Source organism: Ischnura elegans, chromosome 7 (assembly GCF_921293095.1).
Source record: "Ischnura elegans chromosome 7, ioIscEleg1.1, whole genome shotgun sequence".
In the NCBI taxonomy this organism is placed as follows: domain Eukaryota; kingdom Metazoa; phylum Arthropoda; class Insecta; order Odonata; family Coenagrionidae; genus Ischnura; species Ischnura elegans.
Genome location: NC_060252.1, coordinates 114,974,860 through 114,995,413, shown reverse-complemented (window position 1 = coordinate 114,995,413; position 20,554 = coordinate 114,974,860). Strand labels below are relative to the sequence as shown.

Here is a 20,554-nt window from a genome sequence, read left to right as displayed (position 1 = left end):
AGTTTTTGACACTGAAGACCTCGGTTCGACTCTAGAAAAATTGTCAACTCACGGGAAAAATAAATTTCGCACTGCAGCGCTCTGGATGCATGGGTTGTAAGGCACCATGTCTTTCTTCCTTATTTAGGAAGTCTGGTACATGAAATTTTCCATGGTCATAGATGATTATAATATACTTGCGAACACGGGCAGTTTTTGACACTGAAGACCTCGGTTTGACTCTAGAAAAATTGTCAACTCACGGGAAAAATAAATTTCGCACTGCAGCGCTCTGGATGCATGGGTTGTAAGGCACCATGTCTTGCTTCCTTATTTAGGAAGTCTGGTACATGAAATTTTCCATGGTCATAGATGATTATAATATACTTGCGAACACGGGTAGTTTTTGACACTGAAGACCTCGGTTCGACTCTAGAAAAATTGTCAACCCACGCGACAAAAATTTTCTTACTTCAGCGCTTCGGGTGCATAGGTACAAGGAACCATGTTTTATTCCTTTATTTATGAAATTAGATTCATGAAATCTCCCAAGGTCATAGGAAATTATAGTATACTTGATAACATGGGCGGTTTTTAGTCTGACGACCTCGGTTCGACTCTGGAAAAATTTACAAGCCAAGCGAAAAAAACATTCGTTCTACAGCGCTCCGTGTGTATAGGTACAAGGAACCATGTCTCACTTCCTTAATTAGGAAGTCCGGTGCATGGAATTTTCCACGATCATAGTTAATTACATTATACTAGATAATAAGGGCGGTTTTCGACCCTGAAGATCTCGGTTCAACTCTGAAAAAATCCCCAACCCACACAACAAAAATTGTCTTCAGCCATCCGGGTGAATAGGTACAAGGAACCATGTTTCATTCCTTCATTTATGAAGTTAGATTCATGAAATCTCCCAAGGTTATAGGAAATTATAGCATACCTGATAATACTTTTATTATTTTATTAAATAAAAATTAAATTATTAAAATTATATTATGTGGCGGTGTTTTAGTCTGAGGACCTTGGTTCGACTCTCGAAAAATGCCCAAACCAAGCGATAGGATGACTGATCTAAGAGGGTTGTGAATTTATTAACATTGCTACTCCAAATCATGTATGTAATACTAGAACCATCTGCTTACCAATTTTCTAAGAATCATGACAAATAATCTGACTGCAACTGCATTTAATTCAGCACAGAGCAAATGCATTCCAAATTACACCCAGACCATTAACAATTAAAATACTTATTGAGATGAATTGCTGGATAGAAATAAAAAAAGCTGGCACATCGTAATCACATCCTTATATTATAATAAAATTCACTACAATCTCCACAGTTCAGTAAATCACATAACTATTTACAATTACAGTCATATAAAGTAATGTTTGATCATTAAAACAGAAAGTCATGGGCAATAGAATATTTTTCCAGAATAAATAAAATATAATTTTGTTGAAATAGTAGTACAATTTGATCAAACTAATTTCAAAACAGATGCACATAATTTAAGGCTTTTAAAACATCCATTTAAAGGTGCACTGCCATAATGTCTAGACTTTAAGGAATGATGATTTTGCTAATGCTGGCAAATGTAGCAGTAAGGTCCACACAACAGGTATCACCCTCAGGATTACAAATCCAGCCTGCCACTTAATGCATAGTATCCTGTCCCGGATTAAGAAGAACAGTTTTTCAAATAGTTCATGATTATCCACTGCACCAGGCTGCTAGAAAACATAACATATAAATACCATGAGACAAAGTAAACCGAAGAGTTAACAATGTAATTAATTGAACAAACCATTCAATTTGAGATGCACAAGTATGTTCATGGGAAATCAACATTCAAAAGGAAAAAGTTATGTTCATCCAAGTTATCATTATAGGTCAGTGTATAGAATACCCAACAACACTTAAACCATGATCCCGAAAAAATCAGAACTATGTAATTGTGTTTGTAGTTCATAGAATAATATCTTAAAATAAATGGATTGTACTAAACATCAATTCCATACTTAAAATCATCAACTTCTAAATATACTGATATTCCTCCTGATGTAAGATCCTAATAAAATCCTTGCAAACCTGAAATACAATTAAAAAGACCATCGGAAACAGTACATATTACATAATTTCCAAGGATTGCAGATTGCAGTAGTCTCACACATTATCCAAATATGTAAAATAAAGTTGAAATGCCATTCACCATTACCATATGCCTGCAAAATGACAAGTTCACAGCAATGCATAAGGCCTCATATACTCCAATAGCATATACCAGCATTGCATTATAATTTGCATTGCATTATATACTTGCATTATAACAGCTTTGCCCTGATTTTATCTAACTTAAGAGACAGATTAGAGACAGCTTATCAAACTTACTTCACCAACGTTACCAAAGATAATCAGACTTCACCATCCCCACAGGTCAAAAATACTAAGATTTTCCTAAAGCAATGTCCCTGATGGGTATCTCATTTGCTCCACCATTGAAGACAGATCAACCTAGAAGAAAGAAAATAATTATAAGGACATCCTTGGATACATTTCGAAAAGGCAAGACAAATGAAAAATGCACCTACTTACTCATGCTTGCCAATCATTCATCTTCATAGACTGTTTCCACAATGTTCCGAATGAGACTCACTTGCTCCCATAGTTAACACAGATGTTATTCCATTCTTCAAATCATTTAACAACTCTCATGGCTAACATGTTCACAATTCACCAAACCATAGATGAGAAAGGAACCTAGGAAAGTGATAACATGTCCATATGATAATAATAAACTCTCATTGAATGCTTATTAATTGTCTAAAGTTGAGGCCTATGTTAATTAGTTAGAAATTGTAAATATTGCCAATCCCAATAATGAATGTAATACTAGAATAATCTGCATGCAAATATTCCAAGAATCACGGCAAATAATCTGACACAGTGATGTCAGTGTGCACTCAGGTGAGCCTTTAGGTACATTAAAGATTTTACAAATAACTGCAATAGAGGAATATACATCAGAACATTAATTAGAATAGGATGGATTCCAAACTCAATCACTGATTTTAAGTCAGCAAATGCTGCACGGAGCAAATGCATTCCAAATTGAGCAATTAGACTCAGACAATTAACAATGACAAGACAATCATGGATGTAAATAACTGAAGCATAAAGCCTGTTAAATTGTAGGAAGTAGTTTTACAAATCCAGTAGAATACCTCGCTCATGTGTTAATTTTAATGGATATATTATGGGTTGAAATGCACTATAGATACAGGGTGGGGTACAGACATAATGGGTATTAAATGAAACGAAATGATTAATACCGAGCTAAATGCAGGAGATAACCCCGAAAGGAAAGATATGGTGCATCTCAATATGCAGTCAAACTATACTAATAATGTTGCATTGATGGAGAGAGAAATAAATCATCCAGGCTCATCATAATCACATTCTTATATTATAATTCACTACAATCTCCACGGTTAAGTTAATCACAAAACTGTATCTATATTCACATAAGTCATATGAGTGTGCACTGATCATTAAGAGGGATAGTTATAATATGCATATTATCATCCTGGAATAAGAATAACTGTTCTTCAAGTAGTTCATCAATAACCATTGCACCAGGCTGCTAGAAAACACAACATATAAAAACCATTATAAAAAGTATACCAAATGCCAGCAATTCCATACTTAAAGTCATCAACTTCTTAAAATAAACTGATATTCTCCCTGATGTAAGATCCAAATAAAATCCTTGTACACCTGAAATAGAATTACAAACACTATTTGAAACAATACATGCTACATAACTTTCACAGGTTGTAAAATCTCACATATTAACCAAACATGAGAATAAAGTTAACATGTCATTCAGCATTTGCCAGCTATATGAAAGGCTGTTCATAGCAATATATAAGGTATCATATTCTCAAATAACACAAGCTAGCTCATGCCATTACTAAATACTACCCAGTTCCCAAACTAATCCTACAAAAATATTTTGTAGCCCATAAAAGGGTGGGAAAAATGTGCACATTAACATTATTGAAACAAGTTCTAATTCTCTTACATGACTTACCATTTTTTTAATAAATAATCCTCATGAGGCAACCAACTTCTTCCTTAAATTCTCCAGCCATCATTCCATAATTCAACTGATTTCACCATCACTCATGAATACCGTGTTAATGCCTCAACTGACCATAGATCATAATTCAACCTAGAAGAATGATAATAATGATATGAACACCATTGGGAATATGTTGCAACGGAACACAAGATGAAAAAATGCACCTACTTACACATGTGTGGTTATGAGACAGCTTCATAAACTTTTCCGACAATGTTCCCCATAAGACTCTCACTTGCTTCCTTAATTTCTCTATCTACATTCTACAATTCAAATGATTTTACCAGCTCTCATAAGTAACATGTTCACACTTCACCTGACCATGGATCATATATCAACCTAGAAGAATTATTAGAATTAAAAGAACAACCATGGAAATATGTAGCAAGGGAAGGACTGGATGAAAAAATACATCTACTTACACCTTTATGGTTGTGGAACAGCATCTATGACTTCTTTCAATAATGTTCCCCCAGGAAACTGTCACATTGTCCTTAAATTATCCAGCAAAATTCTACAATTCCAATGATTTTACCAGCTCTCATGAGTAATATGTACACGCTTCAACTGACCATAGACCATTCAACCTAGAAGGATGACAATAATGATAAAAACAACCTTGGTAATATGTTATAAATTTATAACAATATTTTGCGATTGCAAGGGAGGACAATGGAAAAAAACATCTACTTACACCTGTGTACTTATAAAACAGCTTCCAAGACTTAGGCAGTATTCCTCATAAGACGGTCACTTGCTTCCTTAATTTATCCAGCAGTCATTCCACAGTTCAAATGCTTTAGCTCTCATGAGTACATTTTTATTTTGTTGCTGCTTCACCTGACTAGCTCATCATAGTTCAACCTGAAAAAATGGCAGAAATAATAGGAACAACCTTGGAAATAGTTTGCATAGGAAGGACAGGTAATGCCTGCGAAAAGCAATGCTCATCACAATAATATCAGATTATAAATTGTATGTGGTCATTTTCATTAGGCTTCACCGTATTGATTCACATCCTACAGTGGGTAATCTATTAACACATATAATGATTAGTATCTATTACAATGTTGAATATTTATTACTTTTTGCATGAATTTGGCCATATAATGTTCAACTTTTGCACTAATCCACAATAAAATGGGCTGATGTTGTTGCACCATTTACACAGTAAATGAATGATAGCATAGATTTAAGGTCTATTTTTCCCACACTACTGTTACACTCTCAATAACTTAACCTCACATAATACCACATGTCCTTATTCCCATGAATTCAACACACAATGACTGCACTCAAATAACTGTCAAATAATTGAACTGCCATATATTGATATCCCTATAGCCCACACTTTAATTAAATTCCTGTCAATAGACCCTTCCTTTAAATGAAGATATACTTTGCGACATTCTCAAAAACTACCAGACAACTTTATAAACGGTACATAGGCTTTATATAAATTTATACGCGAAGGAGTCCATGTATGAAGTTATAGGTTACTGCAATTCGGTGTGCATAATATCCAGTATCATGAAAATATCACTTCAACAGCACTGATACAAAAAAGTTAACTGAAAGCCAAACAAATAACGTAACAAGTGATAATTCAATATTCTACTACATAACTCATAAATTTACTACACACTAGCAGAATTAAAACTCGAGTAAAGCATATAACTTTCTCGTACACGGTTGCATTGAACTTCACAATCATAATTTGTAAATACTTTTCCATAATATCATAATACACTTACTTTTGCTTTCAGCATCCGGATTTCCTAATTAATCACCAACATCTCGTCCTGTTGACAGTCGGGAACGTCTGGTTCTTCCACCAACTCTCCTCCAGCACACGGGTTGATATCCGAGTTGTTTGGATGCAAGAATTTCTATGCATAACGTATAACGAATGCACGAGTTTAACAGGACATCTTATTACGACTTCCAAAAGTGCATAAAAAACTGAAATTATTAGAAAAGACTAGATTCGACTGTCGCCAATTTGTAATATTAAAACTATGTAAACTTATTCAAACTTTGTATAACTTATCTTCAGAATACATACCTTTTTCCAGAAATCGCTGTTGGAACGGCAGTTTGTTTATGTAGTTTGCGACCATCCTGTTGACGACACTCTTAACTTCTCCGCAGTGAAACAAACCTAAATAATAATATTTGTAAAAATTGAGGAATTTCTGAACAGAGAAGGCATTATCCATTGCACGTATAAAACTGAATTGAAGAAATGTATACTGGCGCAAGCGAGCCTACATACGATCCGATTATTCTACTAATTTACAATGAAAATGCACCATTTCCGTATTATTCCGTATGAAACATGACCCGAAGTAATAAATAACATTGAAAAGTTTGGCACTTTTGCATTACTTAACATAATTTCAAGGCAAAGCGTGATGAATCCGTATCAAAATATGCTGGTGACAACAGCGTTGTCAACAACTTTTGAGAAGCCTATATTTCTACTATGTGACGTTCCCTCATTGACATAGACTATTGCTAGAATTATTAAGACTTACGTTGAATATATAAATATTTACAAAGTACAAATACAGGCAAAAAATACTTATAATATTGTCACTTCCTTACCTCACAATGTGCGATGTTATTGTAGATTTCCATTTGTTTCTTCTGCAATCTATCGACCAAGGAGCCTTTCTTTTACGATCAGAAGGAAAACGAAATATTCATACTCCGTTTTTCGTGGAATTGGAGCAAATCGGAGCACTGCAGCACACAATTTTTTGAAATTAATTCATATGCCCTATGCAAACACCATGTAAACAACAGACAGGTGGGAACCAAGATGATCAAACCGAAATGCACTATGGGAGCGTGACACGACCTGCCTTTTACCGACCTTGGTGTGCACGGAATAGAAAATTTATTGAAATTGCGCAGCCCAAATAAATCGCCTGGTCCAGACGAAATCCCTTCTCGCGTATATACAGAACTAGCCTCAGAAATTGCCCATTACTTGCAGTTAATATTCAGTAAATCCATCAAGCAACGCGAAGTTCCTAATGACTGGAAAATTTCTAATGAAACGCCCGTATTCAAAAGTGGAGGTAAGAGGTAGCCATCTAATTACAGACCGATATCTTTAACGTCCATCTCAGGCAAAGTCCTTGAACAAATCGTAGTCAGCTCGGTAATGAAACACCTAGACGCGCAAAACTTATTAATGAGAACAAAACATGGATTCAGGAAAAGCAGATCGTGCGAAACCCAGTTAGCGCTTTTCGCCCACGATATTTTAGTCTCCGGAAAAGACAACATTCCAGTAGACGCAATTTTTCTTGATTTCAAAAAAAGCATTTGATAAAGTACCTCAAGGAAAGTTAATAATAAAACTGAAATCCTATGTATGGCCTAGATGAAGAGATCATTTCCTGGATAAGAGAACTTTGGAGCGACCTCGTCCAAAGAGTAGTATTAGACGGTGTAGTCTCCAACGAGGTTAGAGTCACTTCTGGCGCCCCTCGGGGTTGTGTCATAGGCACACTCCTATTCCCTCTTTATATAAACGACATTGGTGAAATAGTACACGGTGAGCTACGATTATTCGCGGTTGACGCTGTAGTTTATATGCACATCCATTCCAGTTAAGATAGGGATGAACTAACGAACGACTTTACTGCTATCCAAGCGTGGTGCGATGCATGGCAGTTAAAATTAAATTTGAAAAAAATGCGTAGCAATTATTTCCTGGAAAAAATAACTCCACACAATATGTACAGCTATATATCATTCAGGGTACCCAATTGGAGACTGTAGAATACGTGAAATATCTAGGAGTTTGACTCAATAATGATCTATCGTGGAATAAACATACTCGGGAATTAACTGGTCAAGCTAATCGTAAATTGGGTTTTTGCAAAAAGAATATTACGAAAGTGCGGCGACAAAGTGAGAGAAATTAGCTACTTTTCCCTCGTTAGACCCCATTTAGAATATGCTGCCAGTGTTTGGGACCCTCATGAAAAAGGCTTAATAACAGAGTTAGAACGCGTGCAAAGAAGAGCTGCCAGGTACGTGAGAAGTCGTTACGATTGTCTTGTTAGTGTAACTGACCACTTAGATCTACATATACATAATTCCCCGCAAGTCGGCTAAAAGGAGTGTGGCAGGGGGTGTTAGGTCACCAGCCAGATACAAATAAGAAGTGCTCTAAGGAAATTACGACTAGCACTAATTGAAGTCCTTTATGGTTCGGGGAAAAAACGAATTCACATATCTATCCGTTCGGCAAAACATCTTTCTTAATTTATCGCGTCTATCGGATCTGGAAATATAGTGGAGCTCTAATATTATGTACTCCGTACTTAAAGATATCCAATCTCAATTGTTCAAGCAATCTAAGTCTACCACGCAGCCTCCGAGTCTCCAGCGGCTCCCAGCCTAATTCGCTTAACATCTGAGTAACGCTGTCTGTACGCCCGTAGCAGTTTTTGACGAACCGCGCTGCTATCCTTTGTATTTTATTCAGTTCGCGGATTAAGTCTTTCTGCACCGGATCCCATACGCTCGCTGCATATTCAAGGTGCGATCGGACGAGCGGGAAATAGACCTTTATTTTACTTTCTCATCCGAAAATCTTCCCACAATACGCTTGACGAATCCTAATTTCTTCAGGGCTATGCCGCAAATATTTTTTATATGTCCCCCACGTGAGGTTCGAGGTTATCGTAACTCCCAGGTACTTTACTTCGTGTGCTGCCTTTATGTTAATACCATCCATTGCATAAACATGGTTATAGTTGGACGAACTCTGCAAAATATGTTCCGACATGCATTTGCTCAGATTAAGCTCGAGTCCCCACTCCTGGCTCCACAAATGAACGTTGTTTAAATCCGATGATGGAATTTCATAGTCAGAGTGATCACTAATTTCACGATAGATGACAGCGTCGTCGGCTAATAAACGTATTTTACTGTTAATGCGGGAGAAGACGTCATTAATGTATATAATGAACCAAAGGGTCCGATTACTAGATAAACTCGGATGGGAATCTCTGTCAGACCGTAGACTGAAAAATAGATTAAACCTATTTCAATCCGATGTAATTACCATATCTTACGAACGCTACAATACTACGGAAGATCAGATCATATAAATAAAATAAGAGAGATAGACTGTAGAACAGATTGATTCTGAATTTCGTGTTTTCCACGATCAATAAGAGACTATAACGGCAGCGTTAGAAGTCATAAACAGATTAGATGACTGGTGTTGTAGCTTACTAACGTATGTATACCTTAATACATGTGTCTGAGTTTTATTATTATTTCTAATTCATGTTTTGTGTGTTCTAGCTTTTTTGACAGAAAGCCTTAATGAGTAGTGGGCAAGTTTTGCCTTTGAATGAATGCGGTAGTATAATTTGTATTAGTATGCGTAGCGTTTCTTATACCATTTGGTGTGCATGTAGGAATCCTATTGAATGCTGGTGATGGATCACCCCTTGCCATACACCCTAGAGGTCTCTCGCCGGGTATTATGTAGATGTACTTCGACTCGTTCCGCAAGATATCTACCGCGTAATCACCGCAATACCTTTGGATTTCACTTCGGGATCTTCAGCAAATGGAGACTTCAACGCCCGCGTCTTCACTGCTCTCATGGTTATTGCAGGCTTTGTCGATTTGCCATCGAGTTGTAATGGCTCATCTCACTCGGGGTCTAATTAAAAGCACCCATACACCACCCTGTATATCGAATGCTGAATCGCTGTTTATCGAATCACCATCGCAGACCGCCCATCGTCATTGATCATCAATGGGGGACCATCACCATGGATTTTAATATTTTATGATAATGTAGTATCTTTAAATACTGTTTATGAAGGCTTTATCTGGTCTTCAGAATAACAAATTTTATGAGTCGTAATTTTGTAATACAATGAGCTGAAAGACCCATGGCGGAAACGTAGAAACGGAACTAGATCATAATCTGAACTTCTAAATTGGTCGCAAACCAGAGGCCAACGCTACTATTGATTATATAAGTTATTGGTGATAGTAAATTTCTTCAACATATCGTCTACATGATACCGTGAAAGCAACACCTGGGATCGACTTTATGCGACGAAACTTGGTGGACTTTCGCTGGAATAGAAGGATCAACAACTTTGCTATTTCCACCTTCCATTCTATTCCTTCTATCCTACGATCCTTCTATTCCTGCGATTATGGATTTCCACCAAGTTACGCCCGCTAGTACTAATTATATTATTGGAATTTGTTTGACATTTAAATGATAAAAGCCTCAAATCATTTAGAAGATTGGCAAAGCTTCCGCTATCTTTTCTATAACGCTAATAATAATAATAGATCCCTTTATTCGGGCGAGGTTGAGGCTAATAAGTCCCCTCTTCCAGCTATCTCCTAGCCCCCTCTTGGGTGTCTTTCAAAGAGTAAATTTTACTAGAGTCTGCAACACAATTCGTTTGCATATTTCATGTTGCCATCGTACGAAAATGGCGATTAAATGAGTTTCTATTGACATTCGCGGACCGTTATCAATGTATGGAATAAAGCTGTCGGCGACTGCCATCGGCGGGATCGAGAGAAAACATGCGCAAAGACACCGCTTCGATCAATGGACGCTGTTGCTCTTCGGCCACACCTCGTGCACCCCCACCACGGGGGGGGGGGGCGGAAGGGAAAGTCTCTGGGCGGCAGGAGGGTTGGGAGGCGGAGGGTGGGGTGGCGGGGCCCCGGGGAAACCCAAACGTGACGGCGTCGACTCCCAAGAGAAGTCACCTTGAGAAAGTGGAGTGGGGGGAGAGGAGGGATGGGGGCTTTCGAGGTCACCGCCTAAACACTTCGCCTCTCCACCGCCAGAGGTCTCCCGAGGAGCATCAGATGGGAGACGCGAGCAAGTGTGCCTGGAAAGGGATGCAGATTGACCGCAAACGAAATGGACCGATAACCGTGTGATTTCTATGACATGGAAATCTGGCTTAGTGATTGGCACAGATAGGCACTGTCTCCGATGCGTGGAAGTTTAGAATGAATGCACTTATCTGAAGATAAATCTTAGAGTATATTAACAGCGGTTAAGTTGATAGGCCAAAATATCGGTCCCATTAATTCATGAGGAGTTTTCACTGGATAATTAATGTTAAACGCCGCATGAGTCACGCTGCGCCGGTGAAATTCTTGGCAACTAGCTGTAAACGATGTCGTGAATGGCTCCTTTGGGGAAAATATAAACTGTGACACGAAAGTGGTCCGAGTGAATATATCTGTTCATGCGTATGACTGAAGTGAAGAAGCTTCGCCACGATGAATGAATGCCTCAACCCTCTAAAGGCCGTTTTACACGGTACACGGAATTGCGCAATCTGACGTACGTGCGAAGGTGCAATCAAAATTGCGTCGTGTAAAGCGGTGAATTGCTAGAACACATGCGAGAATGCGTGGATGCGAGACGGCAAAATAGCCCCTGTTCTAATTTCGTTCATGCATTCGCGCAATTCCACGCCATTTTATAAATTAATGCAGCTCTAACCTGCGCAATTCCGTGCCCCGTGTAAAACGGCCTTAACGGTCGGTTGTGAGGTGCGGGTCTAAGCCACGGATGTGTGAGCTTCACACATTCAGGTTTGGGTTTCTACGAAACTTCCGAAAAGGAGAAAGATTCCGTGCTCCTCACGCCCACACCAAATATCAAGCGAAAGTTTTTCGGCTTGGAGGTTGAAAAGTTTCCGCTACCGCCGCGGCGCGCCGTGGCGATTTCCGCAATTTTTGTTTTGCGGGTCGGAAAAGAACAGACTTTCACGTCGGCCAAGATATGACTCGGAAGAGGAGTGTGACGTGGCGGAAGTGCTTCAAGCTCAGCCGCTCTCGAAAAGGCGAATGGACATGAGGGGGGTCCATCGGTAGGAGATGACCTTGCCTGCCTTTCTCTATCATCCGATGACTCTCTCATCTCCAAATGCCCTTTCTGCTGACGACGTCCTCGAAGCCATCGACGGCCCTAGGCGTACAAACGAAACGTGAAACCACGAGGACCATCTGGAACGACTCTCAACTTTGCAATTTGCACATAAAATTAATTTTTCCACGACGATGGCTTCGACGCCAAGGATATATCCTCAGATGTACAATACAGACAGAAATGCTCACTTACATAGAAAGTGGAGCAGTGGGAGAGGTCGACACCGTGGTCGTAGAGAAGTAAATTTCATGTGACAAATAACAAGGTTAATGAATTCCAAAATGAGGTACAAAAAGGGTTCCATGACGCGTTAAACTCTGTGGAGAGGGGCGGAGGAGGAGTCAGAGCATCACCGTGGCTGAGATGCGCAATAACATAGGGCGCCCAAGACGATTCCTCCGCCACTCCAATGCCTCCTTTGCAATCCGTCCAGAGTGAATACGAGGGGAATGGTTAGAGAAGGCTGTCCCGTTCGAGCTTTATTCATATCTACGTTTTGCACGCTGCTTGAACTGTTTTCATAAAAATCTGTTGTTGAAAATTTATGAATTCGAAAAGTTTCTTTACCACGAAAATACATTTCGGTCAACAATCCGAAATGATCTTATTTCACCTTGACTATAATGAGCTTATTACTCCTTGAAAATCGGATTTCTCAGCCGTCAGCGACGCGAGTGGCGATGTTCGTAAACTCATAGCGTTGCGCAATGGGTGACGTCACACAGTGTTCCCAGCAACAGCGCAATCCTCTCGTTCATTTGCCTCAATTCAATTCTTTCGGGGTAAATTACGTAAAAAAATTGGATTGGATAGCTGGAAATACCGAAATAAGGAATTCATTCGAGATGCCGAATTAGGGCTGCCCACAAGCGAGCAGGGACGCAGCTAGGAATTAAGGCTGTGGGGGGGGGGGGGGGTTAAGGTGCAACCAATACTGGGTGTGTGGGGGCATGGAATACCCACCAGGATAAGCGGTAGGTGCGAGATCAATTTATTGCGGAATTTTAAGATAAATGGTTCAAAATGGTGAGTTTTACGGCTTTCTGAGGGATGTTTTATTAATCCTTACACTATTCTATTTGTAATATCAATCCAATTAAGTAAAATGGATTTAACTTAAAAATTTCTCTGAGCTCTAGGGGGGGGGGTTACACCCAAACGCCTCCCACCCCTCGCTGGGCCACTGCAAGCGAGTGCTTGTGTTTTTCTAAGGCATGCATCGTATTTTTTAAAATAAAGAAGGCAGACCCGCGACTGCGCGATTCAAAGCAAGTTCTGGCGGCGAACATTGTTTAAAATGTTTCAATGAATTTTAGCGGATGTAAGCCTTTGCACTTCCGAAAAACAATTAATCGCAATGCATAAACAAGTTATCGCCAAAAGTCAATGCAAATGCACAAGGAGTTACCGAGCGATTCACTTTACTCTTCAACTCGCGACAACCATTATAGTTACTTTGGAACATCATTTCACTGTATAAGAAGACGGGTCGTTACACCAAAACGAACTAATGTTATCTATGGTGATAATAAGGAAAAACATTATATTGCATGATCTTAAGATCTGTAAGAGAGCAGAGATCCTTTCCAAATGCATCTATGGATTGGTGGAGAAATACAATCCATACGTAGCCACTCGAATGACTTATTTTATCGAGAGAAAGTGGCGCTGAGGTGAAAGCGTAATTATGTTCCGTTGCACATGATCTTGGATAAAACTCAAGCGTAGGTGACTAGCCGATGACGTGGCATCAATTCCGGGAGAAATCCATTTCACTTAGCATTCAGACGTTACGATCTTTACATTTAGTATTTACATATTTCGATGATAACGTTTTACAGCAAACGTTCTATTAACTTGAGGTAGTAAAAGTGTAAATTCTCTCTGAGCATTGTAGCGTAGTCATCATGAAGCTTAAATTCATGATGACTACGCTAATGAAGATGATGACTACGCTACGTCAATTAAGTATGGTTTATGGATGCTTATAATTTTGATCGTTTACTTTCTTGAGGGTAAATTTAAATCAGTCCGATGACAAATTCGCATGATTGATTTAGGCTAATAAATGACTTCCAGCCATAATGTAGCCATAAAATGCTTCAAAATAATGATTACAGATATTTTTTTCACAAAATCAAGCGATGATGTCTGTAATGTTACTGCTTTAGCCTGTCTACGCATATTAGCGAAGGTTTTCGGATGAATTTGGTCAAAAAGTGACATATCCTAAACGCGTACTAAGCATCTGTAAGATTATCTGAAAGCCTCTGTACGCCTCTCTCTGAAAAACTCGGTACGCCCGTTCCCACCCCCTTCTTCAAAGATGTCAAATCCTCCCCAACCCCCTTCCTTAAGGATATAAAGGAGATTTTCAAATACTTTGCAGTGTCTTGTACCAGATGATGGCTCAGTGAGCCGAAACGCGTTGTACGCATTAAAAAATCTTGTGGTAAAGTGCTACGATCTTTTACTTCTTTAAATATCCCTAACTTCCGCCAATTGAAGCCTGAATATGTTGAAATTATCTGAAATGCCAACCCAAAGCAACAGATATCATTGGTGCTATGCTGAAAACAATGTGCTCACACAACATACCGGAGAACAAAATGGGCAAATGGCCTTTTCCTAAATGTCAAGTATTAGAATGTAAATTATGAAATTTATTTATAGGAAAATCGTTAGAAATAGAAATGTGAAGAATGTTAAAGAATGTTAGAAATGCTAAAAGCAGTAGTGAGGAACTAAAAAATCGTGAAAATGACTTCATTCTAAAAAATAATGAAATTTCGATATGCGACCGAAACATTCTCGCCGGCGTCAGGTGATAAATTAATTTTGTGGATGTTTTGCAATTTCATTGACGAGAGGGCTCTTCCTTTTCAGATGGCCCAGACAGTGCCCTCGTCCACGGACCTTCAGAGCCCCGACCTGGCGTACTTCGCGGCAGACGCCTTCGACCTGTCTCTGCTGCCTCCGGATGACGACGAGTGCGGCCTGGTGCCTTCGCCCTCGGCCGCCCTACCCGCCCTGCTCGCCTCCTGCGGCTCCCCGCCCGCCTTCCACGCGCCCAACACCACGCTCCGCCAACTGCTCCTCGGCTTCGAGGACGGCGACAAGCTGGCTGCAGAAGGACCTGCGACCGACCACCACCAGCCCCTCGCGTTGGGGCTGCCGCACTCTCCGCTGTCCATCCCGGAGGACGGCCCTCCGCCGCCGCTGTACCTGTCGTCGCCGCCGCGGCCTTCGGGCTCCTCCCCCCTCCACGCCTACTCCCCGCTCACCCCCGCCAGCACGCCCCCCGCCCCTCCGTCGCCGGCAGCGCCGTCGCCGGCCGACGCGGCCAATCTCCGGAGGCTCCTGCAGACCGAGACCACCTCGCGCCAAGTGTCTTGCCGGCCGGAGGAAGCATCAGCGGCGGCCGACCCTCCTCCCCAAGACCATCGCCTCCTCCGCGAAGTGCTGCAGGACACGAGTTTCCAGCGCAAGTTCAACCTTTGGCCGTTCGGACTGGCGGAGGTGAAGGTGGAGGCGGTGGAGGCCGCGGAGGAGGAGGCGCAGCTTGACAGCGGCGGCGTCCCGGCGATGGGCAACGACGCCCCCAAGGTGGAGGTGAAGACGGAGGAGGATGACGACGCGGCGGCGGCGGCGCGGGAGGAAGCGGACCTCGAGGGGATCGAACCCATGCTCTCCATGGCGATGGAGCAGATACGAAGGGACGTCCAGGAGGCTTGCAAAGTCCTCGGCATGTCACCCGGTGAGTACGACGACTTGGAGCGCGCGGGTCCGGAGACTTCAACGCGCGCAACGACACTCCGCTTTTTGTTTTTATTGTTTTCTTTTGTTCCTCGCGGTGAACACATTCAGCGATGCATTAGCCAGATACCAACGCTCTTACATCCAGCGAAATATATTTACAGTTTTCACAAACCCATAGTAATCTACATTCCATGAACAACTAATATAAATTGTGCCTTGCTGGTCTGAGAAGTAGATATCCTAAATCGATAATACTCCAGCCAGCGACTAAGTACAAATAATTTTGAAACCATGGCAAAGGCATTGAATTTGGTCCGTAGACTACAATAATTGGAAGAAAAACTGATCAGGATTTCTGCGCCATGAAAGCGTATTTTGCCGTTAAGGCCTCATTCATCTCTACAGGTCCTGCGGTTTTTATGTATTCAAAGTTCCAGCTGTGTATTAATTTCACTTTTCATCAAATCTCATATTTTTAATTTACCACTGCGATGGAAATTTCCGTAAGCAGGGCGACGTAAGAATGCGCATGAGGAGTGAGAGATTATTTTACGATGTGATGACTGACATTTTACTCTTGCCTTAAACAGTTTCATATGAATGAGTAATGTTTATATATGCGGTAAGGTATACCGTAGTAATACTTCGTGGCCATTCAATTCCAATGATAAACAGCAATTTCAAGTCCACCCAGTGGGTCGGACTCATGATGAAAAATCATCGATCTAGTCAATCGTAAATGGAAAAAAAACTTATAAAAGTTGTTCCCTCACGATCATCACAGGTTTGCAAACAAGGTGTGGCGAGTCTAAAATTTTCGAGCAGGAACTGGGGCCCCATCAATACGATAGATAGCATTGCCCTTCAAAATCACGCGCCGAGCGAGCCTACACCCCAGAGGACTCAATGTCATACGCGAAAATGTGAGAGGAAGGAATGTTGGCCCGATGAAAATAAAAAAAGCACGTCGCGCGAGCGAGGCCATGACTTTCGAGAAAGATCGGAGGCGAAAATAAGACCCTCTCCGTGGACCAGCTAATCACTTCACGAGATCTCAAACCTTAAACTATTCTCGGAGTTAAAATTGCCTTGATGAAATCATTACGAGAACATTTTGAGGCCACTACCCAATTGGGATAAATTCAAGTCGATTCATGGAATCACACCTCTAATAATGAAAACGGCTAATGATAAAAATAGGTACGCGAAGTTTTCGCCGAGGAAAAGACCACCGACTAAATCCTATATTTACAGCATATGCAATGCTTCGCACTTCAATCCTTGGGATGAAGTACATATTAAAAAACACGAAACTCAAAGTAAGTAATAAAAAAGACAAAATTATAGTATATATAATAATAGTTTTTTTTAGATTATACTTATAAGAATAGTTTGATATATAAGAATAATTGAAGCGTTGATATGGGAACGATAGAAAAGTCAGGTAAAAAAGAAATAAAGGGAGGAAGGTAGAAAAGTCGAAATAAAATCGAAATTATAAAAAAAATGTAGGGATGTACGTACGAGTAGTGCTTTTTGATGTCGAGTGGAGTTAAAAACTACTCGCGAGTATCGAGTCGAGTTGAGTTTGGTCACTTCTGGATCTGGAAATATGACAATATATGCATCAACTTACTCCCATTTTTCCATTCCCCTTGCGAGTTTTCAACTTTAAATGCATAGCTTGATGTAATAAGGATGAGATAAGGGGAATTTTGACGGTAATTGTGTCAGAAATAGGAGATGAATAAAAATTAATGTCTCTTAAACAGTTCCATAAGTACAATTGAAATGAATTAACCTCTAGTAATATGTCGTAAATTTAATTTATAAATGTATCCAAACTGCTAGAAAGAGCCCTGAATTAAAGCATTTGCACCATTGTAATAAAGATTTCATGCGTAAATGAATCATATCATATTTGATCCTTTCCAATTCTCATGCAGAAAAGTCAATTGTTCTACAGGATTAGGTAGCAGGTTTTGACGTCTCCATGTTACAGCATTACTGCATGCAGAAAATTGTCTTTCGCTAGTCGCGTGGCTGAACAAGTACTTTATTGACAAAATTGCTATATTTGAGAACTGTAGGAATTTATATTAAAAAATTATGTCAACGATTTTTAAGGATCTTGAATCTTCATGGAATTTAATTAGGCGATGCGAAAGAACTGTAGAAGTTAGCTTTAGCCATATGGATCAAATTTTTTTTGCTTAAATTCTCACTTTGTTCAATCAGCTTTAGCAACTTTTGTTTTGTTAGTTCAAGAAGGAAAGAAAACGCAGCAAAGGAATAAACAAAAATTAACATCGGACGTAAGTTATATTCAAAAAGACAAAAAGATGGCACTATTTGTGACGTCAAACAGGGAAAAACCGGCATTGTAACCGGCACCGAAAATTTACGTGTTTATTCCTATAAATCTAAACAATTTTTACATATTCTCACAGCGTTTGAGTTACGAAAGTAGGGTAGGGTATCCGTCCGTCCCCCTCGCCCGGGCTTTATACCCGGAATCCGGAAAAGTGACAATAAAAGTAGAAAGGGCACCTGTGTAACCTTTCCAGTGGAGTAGGGTATAAAAGTATCGAAGCCTAAAGTAAGAGAGCGACCCGAAGGTTCACTCCGATTATTCCGAATACGCCATCGCCCGGGTCGGAAGACGGAGAGGTTTTTGGCGCCGACGCACGTCGACTGCTACTAACAGCTACGTTTACAGCAAGCTGACTCTTCAGGGCAAAGGCATTCGGACGACTTATTGACTTAAACAACGACATTATTACATGGGTTTCATGATATCGCCTCCTGTTGGCAGATTTCTGAACTCACTGGCCTCGACAGCTCTGTAACCGAAACTACTCGATTCGACATTCGTAACACTACCTACTCGAAACACTCGAGTCGAGTACCAACGACTCGAATCGACTCGAGTTTTCGAGTACTCGCACATCCCTAAAAAAATGTTCATCCAAACGCCAATGGCATGAACAGGGTAGAAAGTAAATCGATACAATGTATCAGTTTCTACGATTGACGAAGTTTGTACTCTAACAAGATAAGCTTCACAATGTTGGCAAACCTCTTTCTTTCGTCTGCAGTAAAATTCACATTTAGTCATGTACCACCTTTCCCATGTTTAACGCTTCAATAATAATCATAGAAGAATGATTTTTTAGACAATTTCTACTGAGTCATAATCTGTGGAGGTAAAGTAGCAATGCGAGGGTTACTCACTCCGTGATTCAAAGCGAAAGTTGGTTTGAATGGGTGAGGGTAGAGCTAGGCGGGATTCCTTCCCCTTTTTCCTCACTTCGAACATGGAGGATTTTGTTTGTTTGGGGGTGTGAACGCGTAGGATTCATTCGGGATTTGAAGCCGAGACCCCTCGATTAGCAGCCAAAGCCAATTGAAAAGGTCAAATCTTGCGTTGCAGAGGAGAAACTAAACATGGACGCCAACTTATTATAGGCACAACGAAATGTTTCAAATAAGGCCAAGGAAGCTAACAAATACAGGACGCTGAAGAGATATTCTTAAAACACTCGAATAAACAGCCAAACAAGAAGGATCACAATTCCAAGAACTAAGTTCGGCTAGGAATAGAATTATTTTTTCGACGGTGTAAAAATAAACTCTAGCTTTCTATTACGTCAGAAGAAAACATATCAAATGGAAAAGAAAATAAACTTCCACAGTTAAATTGCTGAGTTTGAAAACATACACGTGAACTTAAACGCCATAAACTTTGGGATCAAGAATGTTGAAAGTCGTACTGGATAGATCACTTAAATTTGTCGAAATATCAAAATAAAATATTTTTATATGCAAAGCCCCATTAGACATCCATCCATGCGAACTTCCATATCAACGTAAACAAAAGCAGATTTAGCAGTATCGACTCATCATGTGGTGGCACACCACTCAAGTCTCCATCCTCTTCTCTTCCCAGCTTTCTTCTTTGTCCCCCCTTCGCTGTTGATCTTCAGATTCAATTTCATTTGGTCAATGGCGGGAGAGGAATAATCTTCGAAGTCATAGAGGTCAAATCCTAAGGGATCAGAATAATATTATGAATTAAATTCAAATGTTCGACTTAGATTTAAATCACTTTCCTGAAAATAAAAAATATAATTATGAGAATCATATTGTTTATCATAAACCAGTCAATATGCGAGGTAATTTGGACGAAGCAGAAAGCTGGAATTAAAGACGATTTCGAAGGAAATTTTTAAAGAAATCCAAAATGCACGGACAGCATCGTCGGATTTGGGAAGCCGCGAAATGTTCGCCTCAAAATGGCGACTGCCACGAAAGCGTAGGGGGAGGGGGAGAGGGACATTGGCCTTCGAAAAGCCAGAGCACAGGGGACGCAACGGGTGGAGCAAAAGAAAATCACGTGGTGATAACGGATTCGCGGTTGGAAATTGCTCGCAGCGCTCGAGAAAAAGCGACAAAAGAGAGAGGAAACTAATCAAGTGTAAATTTTTCTTGTCACCACGTATCCAAATGGCTAGCTAGAACTTCGCTTCAGGTCTCGTAAACACATAGTTTGAAACGAAGCTTACTCTTTACTCCGACACGATGACTTCAGCGCACCTAACAGGGGCGAAATCAAAGGGTCGAGTTAACCTTAGATTTTTTTAAATTTTAATTCGCCAAGGTATAACAGGCAGAAGCAAAGAGAATTCTGCCCAGCACAACATAT

The 20,554-nt window shown here is 40.2% G+C and overlaps 1 protein-coding gene and 2 long non-coding RNA genes across 7 annotated transcripts in view; 1 reads left to right on the top strand and 2 right to left on the bottom strand.

Moving 5' to 3' along the window:
• LOC124162010 (DNA-binding protein D-ETS-4-like) overlaps window positions 1-20,554 on the top strand; it is a 64,135-nt gene that overhangs the window by 32,132 nt on the left and 11,449 nt on the right. The window contains exon 2 of the mRNA XM_046538330.1: window positions 14,977-15,847. Within this exon, the coding sequence (XP_046394286.1) occupies window positions 14,977-15,847 (871 nt within the window). The remainder of the gene's footprint in view (window positions 1-14,976; window positions 15,848-20,554) is intronic.
• LOC124162011 lies at window positions 1,614-3,729 on the bottom strand. Of its 5 annotated transcripts, none has more exons than XR_006865467.1 (3): window positions 2,579-2,839; window positions 2,375-2,497; window positions 1,614-1,654 (listed from the first exon to the last, which is right to left on the bottom strand). It is a non-coding gene; the product is annotated as an uncharacterized LOC124162011 (long non-coding RNA). The 5 variants fall into 5 exon arrangements; XR_006865465.1 differs by lacking the exon at window positions 1,614-1,654 and adding an exon at window positions 1,669-1,713; XR_006865463.1 differs by lacking the exon at window positions 1,614-1,654 and adding an exon at window positions 1,672-1,716.
• LOC124162012 lies at window positions 4,673-5,908 on the bottom strand. The gene is made up of 3 exons (XR_006865468.1): window positions 5,882-5,908; window positions 4,822-4,991; window positions 4,673-4,714 (listed from the first exon to the last, which is right to left on the bottom strand). It is a non-coding gene; the product is annotated as an uncharacterized LOC124162012 (long non-coding RNA).